At 42.5% G+C, this 6,781-nt stretch overlaps 1 protein-coding gene across 2 annotated transcripts in view; it reads left to right on the top strand.

Annotated features, from left to right (window-relative positions):
* The window catches only part of LRRC56 (leucine rich repeat containing 56), a 66,293-nt gene extending 63,901 nt beyond the window's left edge, over positions 1 to 2,392 (top strand). For both annotated transcript variants that reach the window (XM_069738857.1, XM_069738858.1), the window contains exon 14: positions 1,115 to 2,392. In XM_069738857.1, the coding sequence (XP_069594958.1) occupies positions 1,115 to 1,289 (175 nt within the window). In that variant the 3' untranslated portion in view covers positions 1,290 to 2,392. The remainder of the gene's footprint in view (positions 1 to 1,114) is intronic.
* The last annotated feature ends 4,389 nt before the right edge of the window (positions 2,393 to 6,781 follow it).

Here is a 6,781-nt window from a genome sequence, read left to right on the forward strand (position 1 = left end):
AATAGGGTTCACCCATTAAATACAAGGTAGGTGAAAAATTTATGGCCATCGATCCTAAACATGTCCGTAAGCAGGTCACATGCATGAACACGGCTCAATTTACTACTTTGGGGCTGATGGAGATTGGACATAATGTAAACCCAATAGAAGTAAATGAAGAGGCACTACTGCTCCGTTAGCACAGGGGTCTTTGGAAACACCATTCATGGAAAATGCTGGGATCCCAACAATTAAAATGTATCTCCATCCTCAATTTTTCACCTTGGATAAATTCACGTGAAAAGAAACATCTGAAAATTATACGCGCATTTGCACATTAGAGTAGTAGGCAAGTGGATGAGATTTGCACTTTTGATGAGTCTGTCATCAGGTTTTTGCTATGTAATCTGACGTAGGGGCAGATATCCTGATTCCTGTGATACATTAATTAGTTTACTGGGTGCAGCAGTTTTGATACAATCACAGTTTTCTCTGCTGCAGAGCTAGCAGAGCTCAGAATGTTCAACCCTATGTAACCCCGCCCCCACAACACTGATTGGCAGTTTTCTGTGTACATTGACAAAAGGCTGCTAATCAGTGATGGGGGCGTGGTTGGACCAGGAGACACCTAGTCCGGTAGTGATAATCTCCTGCTGATAAAACCATGGTTTATAGAAACAGCAACACACAGCCTAATATGTGCCACATCACTGTACTCAAGCTTTCTGCCCCACAACATGCTACTCTCAGATTACATAGAAAAACCTGCTGACAGATTCCCTTTCACTTAAAAGAGATGAAATCCTTAGCTAATAAAAATGGATTTCGCTGTAGATTTGCTTTACATTTGAAGCTTAATCTGCAGCTGAAAATTTCCATGTCGACCTGTCTTTATACAATGCGCAGGTTCTAGAAGGCCAATAGGAGAACATATTAATCATTTTATGGAACCAATTTCCTCCGTTATCGACTGTTTTTTTATATTTTTTTAGAATAAGGCTGGAGGGATGCTTTACCCTTTGTTACTGATGTGCAGACATAAACATACAGTGCCAGCGATACATGATGTGACCCACCCGGGACTATTGCTCTAGTGAGGAATGTTTATCATTGTCCTTTTCTTCTTCCTGTCTAGACCAACAGTAGCCAGAATGATTTCCTCCCATCAGCCTGTCATCCGCTCCTCCACTAAGACCCCAGAAAGACCCTCACCACCACACACCATCCGCCCTGTTACAGCCATGGGTGTCCTGCAAAGGCTGCCCAATCGACCAACCCTTGTACCAGCCAACAAAACTTCAAGTGGATAGCTAAAAGAAGCATGTCCTACCACAGCCACCAAAGAAGCTCCCACCTCTGCACCGACAGTTATCCTGCTCCGTATTAGTTGGGTGAAACCCTTCACAGCCAACATGGAGAAGGAGAAGTTGTCCAAGTTTCTAATTTATTGATTTAAGTGTAAGTTTTGTAAGGGAAATATTTATTGAATATTTCAGGTAGTTACTATGGTTAGGCAATATACTGTTCCCTCCAAGGAAGCTAAGATATTGGAAATTGTTTGGTAATGTCTTAATAACTGGGGGCAGCCATCTACTTTGGTTGTTCCGGTGCCTGCCAGTGACATGAAAGGAACTCTGACTCGGACCAAAAACACAGATGGCACATGTAGCTGGGTGCTGCTAGTCTGCAATACAACTAACTCATCATGAGCTCAAAGATGCCCACTAAAAATGACACATACACTACAAAATACAAACAGTATATAATTACTCCTGACAAAGCTGCAGTGGGGCGAAACACTTGGGGATCCTTTCTTGTCTGGTATATAGACAGACTGCCTGACTCTTTATGATTTTTTTCTTTTTTGGTTCTCACTGATGTTGCATTTTTTTGTCTATCTGCCTGTGTATGTTTTTATGCTTTTTTATATACATTAGTCTCTCGGGGCAATAGTTGTATGTCCTCACCATACCATCCTATTAGAATGGGTAATGTAACCTATACATTTTGGGATTTATTTATGTAAATACTTGACTATTTTTTTTCACGATTTTACAATTTTTTGTGAGCAGCATTCATTGTTTTATAAGGTCGCTTTTCACACTCAGTAATTATATTGTTTGCTCATATGTGGCTTTGTATTCTATGGCTTTATTCCCCACTGACCTATATATTCTGGGCTTTGTTGAAGCAAGCAGGTCACACTTATTTTGTCATGACCTTAGATTTTGTACAATTTTAGATGTTTCTATTTCAACCATCCCCCACCTTTTTTTTGTATAATTAATAAATCTTTCTATATTTTTGCCCTTTTGGGTCTGCACCACATTTCTGCCATTTTGGGTCTGCACCACATTTTCAGTGTGTATCTTTGTACTTATGATGAGGAAGAAAATCTTTTGTTATTTAAATGAAAAAAAAAAAATGATTCCTTGACCCGACAAAGTCACGGGGTGGTTGTTAAAAAAAGACTCACTGGTACATGTATTTTATTCCCACCTTGTTACAGATATACATGGGGACAGACAGCTATGAGAAGCCCTCGAGTGGCAAAAATGGGGCAAACGTCTCATAACTAAACTTCCTGTACAACTGGTGAGATGTGAGGGGAGTGAATATTGGGATGAACTGCTTTAGAAAACTACTGTATTATCAAATTCTCTATTTAGTGAATTGGGACTCGAAGGGTTCGTCCAAGACCAAAATATTGGAGACCTTGGGATAGGATATGAATATGAGATTGATGTGGGTCCAACACTTGGCACCCCCACCAAGTAGCTGAGATCTGCTTTAGTAGCGGACAGGTGTAAGCAATGTATGGAGTAGAACACCATAGCTCTGTGCATTGCTTGCATCCGCCAGCTGCCAGAGTAGGTATCAGATAATTAGTGGGGGTTCCAGGTGTAGGACCCAAACCAATCTCATATTCATGACCGGTTCTTTGGATTGGTCATCTATATGTAAGACCCAGACAATAGGGAGAGGTTCCTCCATTGCTGAGTGTCTCTCTCTGAAAGACCCAACAAGCCCGTTTCTTACATGAACAGTACATTGGTCTATATGGGCATGGTGTAGTGCCTAATTCACCCATGGGTGGCGCTAAAGGTGAATTTAAACCTCAGGGCCTCATAGACAGCTGACAGGATTATTCGAAAGACAACTATTTTGTGTTTTCAAAGGGGAGGATGGAGAACCCTGCTGCCAGTCAGCTCTAGTGCTGGGTTATCTCCTGGAGAGAAAAAGGGCCAGACATTAAAATACAAATTACCCTCATCTTCTCAAACATGATCTCTCTGGGAGAATCGGGAGGCTCCCACACACATTAGACCATAGGACAATCCTGCCGATATCGGTGGGTAATGACGACATTAGTCTAATGTGTATGGGGGCCTATAAACAGCTGGAGTCCCAGTGTTGGAAAAGTCAGTAGTAGAGGGAGTCTTTTTCAAGGGAACCTGTGCCCTCCATCCCAACAGCGTTCACCTATGTATGAGCAAAGTCTCTGCCTAACCAGCCATATACAACGTTATTGAGTGAAAACAAGGTATAAAAAACGCATTTATATGTCCCCGTTTCCTATGCTAATGACGGCTTTGACTAGTCGATGGTAGTTACCCCAGACTAGACAGCCCTCTTTCCATGTAATCACGCCCCTGTGGGTGTGATAACATAATTTGCAGAAGCGGCGTCATCGTCACTCATGCAAATTTCGCGCATGCGCTCGCTCATTCCGGCAGCGTCTCTGCGCCTCCGAAACCAGGTGTACGCTTCCCGTCTTCAGAGGCGTGCATTGCGCGTGACCAGAAGCCATCTTCTAAACTTCTGAACATGTGCGGTGCACACCTCTGAAGCTGGGAAGCGTACACCTGGCATTAGAGACGCATGCGCTAGATTTGCATCACGCCCACAGGAGTGTCACAACATAGAAAAAGGGCTGACTAGTCTGGGGCAACTAACGTCCCATCAACTAGTCACAGCCCTCATTAGCATAGAAAATGGGGACATTATAAATTATTTTTTATACCTTGTTTTCACTCAATAAGGTTATACAGGGCTGGTTAGGTAGGGATTTTGATCATACATAGGTGACTGCTGCTTGGTTAGAGGGCATGGGGGGCCTGACAGGTTCCCTTTAACAAAAGGCATTTTATAGAATGTACGATCCTTTTAATAGCTATATACAGTCACTAAGTGACAGTGTACATATTTTCACATATGTATTATCTAGCGGTTGTTACAGCCATGTATGCCTAGTAGTGATGAGCGCAAGTACGGTACTCGTTACTCGCGTTTGCCCAGGATGCTGGGGTATTCACAGAGTATCGCGGGTGCTCGAGTGACATGTTCTTGTCCCCGCGGTTGCATGTTTCGTGTCTGTTACACAACCACAAAACATGCAAGGATGGCCCGTGTTTATCACACAATCCCATATTTTGTGGCTTTCTAACAACCGTGAAACATGCTGCGGCGGGGACTCGGACATGTCACTCAAGCACCCGCGATACTCGGTGCATACCCCAGCACCCTGGGCAAACTCGAGTAACGAGCACTTGCGCTCATCACGAATGACTAGGCTTGACTAACACTGCAAATTTTAAATGTCATATTAGCTGAAGATTTATTTTTTTTCCTTATGAACAGTATCAAACAAAAAAGCAGCTACAGATTGTAACGTAAGGCTGTAGCGCTAATGGGATGCAAATCCGGCCTCCATTGCGCTGACTAATGCATATTGTCTCAGCCAAAAAAAAAACTGTGTTCTTTTAGTGGAGCCATAAATCAATTTTTAATATATTTAAGTTTTATGTTAATGATTTAGTCTTTGCAAGTTTTTACTATATCACATTTTTACTGTAATTTTCAAACACAAAATGTCAGATAATCTAATTCCATGTGAAGGAACTGAAAGCCTAATGTAATGGAGAGGCCGAAACCCAGAGATGTCGCTGAATGACACCGAGTAATGGGTTAAAGTCATGGCGTTTGTGTCTGCACAATTCTCTAGCTTATGTGATGTTGCTTTTTTTAAAGTTCTTTTGTTGGTTGAGTTTGTTTTAATTTATGAATAATTAGATATGACATAAAAAATGTTAAAAAATTGCACATTTATTGTAGAAGTAAATGCAATCTTTGCTCTCAGCCATTTGCACTACGGTGAGGCTGATTACTGTATTTTTCATTGAGGTTCGATACAGGAATTTATATTTGTACGTGCTGAGATTTAGATAGATTTAGCCAGTTTGTGCCTTATGTCCAGTAATAAAACCCTAAAGTGGTTCTCTAGATGGGGAAAAAAAGCTACAGATGTTTTCGGACCCCTACTTTGCTTATATGCTGCCACTGCTGGAGCACTTTTCAGCTGATTTATGGGGGTGCCAGGTGTCGGACCACCACGATCTCATACTGATGACCTATCCACAGATAGGCGATCAAATGTTAAAGGAGTTGTCCAGGCCTGGGGTTCAAGTCTGCAGTCACTTTCCATTGTGGAATGGTGTCACCACCGCTTCCTGCCTCCATGCAGACCACACAGCGATCTGACCTGGACCTAGGTGAGTGCTGTATGAAGCGATGGACAACCCTTTTATATATATATATTACTTTCAATTCATTCATTTACATTCCTGCTCACTTCTGGCTTAATGTTCAAGTGGGCGGTACTATCGGGAATTGAGAGCCTTCCCTGTATAACTAATGCATATAGAGTCCATCAATGAGCTAGACTGCCAATCGGACACCTAAGCCTGAAATGAACTGGAATTAAAATGAAAATAAAAATACAAATTATACTGAATCCATCCCTATAAAACTGCATATCATTATCCTCCTGCCCACAGATGGGACTGTATGCTCAATGTTACAGATTCCCAATAATCAGTGGAATGAATGCTGCTTTATCCAACAAAACTCTGCCTCCACTGTGTAGGTCAGCGATATCATTCTGTAAGCAGGCTGGATATAATGTATTCTTCATATTTGGACAATTTACCAAGACAATCCTATTTTTCTATTCTTATTTTTGTAAGTTGAATTTCAGCCTTAAGTGAATTATTTTATTGACACATTTGGGGTACCTGGTATCACTATAAGGGGTGGTTTGGTTTTGCCATGAGTAAGAAGTGTGGCTAGGGGTTAAATGCAATGTGGGGTGAAACACATCTGAGTGGGCCTCCAAATCAGGTAGCAGCTTTCCAACCACTCACAGGTAATGTCCTTTATCTTTTCCATCTGGCCCAGACCGTCATGACTTCTTTCAGCCATGACTTATCTGTAGAGTTTGCAAGCTGTGCTACATGGTAGCATATATACTGTCCTTCAGAAATATTGGTGTATTTGTAATGCCACCTTTGTGCCCCCTAGACAGTATTAATACCCTAAGTGTGCCCTTTTGAGGCTATACTTCCAGAATACCGCCTTAGGCCACTCTCACACATCCAGATAATTCCGGTACCGGAGAAATCGGTACCGGAGTTATCCATGTCCGTGTGTTCACGTGGCACATCAGTGTGGCACACGTGTGGCAGCCTGAGGACCACACGGACCGTGCAGGAGAGACAGCGCTGTTCCCTGCGTGTGGTGCTGAAGGCGGCATTCATCTCTTCTCCCCTGCAGTGCTCCCTGGAGAGAAGGGATTCAAAATCAAGTTGTTTTTTTTGTTAAAAATAAAGTTTGGGGTCACCTCCTGCCTATGAGAGGTGGAGCCGCATATTCATCACTGTAATGAGCAGTACCATGTGACCGCTCACACAGGACAAGCTGCCGGCGCTGAGAGGAGGCATCGCGGGAGCTGGGTAAGTATTTC

The sequence above is a fragment of the Ranitomeya imitator genome, chromosome 9 (genome assembly GCF_032444005.1).
Source record: "Ranitomeya imitator isolate aRanImi1 chromosome 9, aRanImi1.pri, whole genome shotgun sequence".
NCBI lineage: Eukaryota > Metazoa > Chordata > Amphibia > Anura > Dendrobatidae > Ranitomeya > Ranitomeya imitator.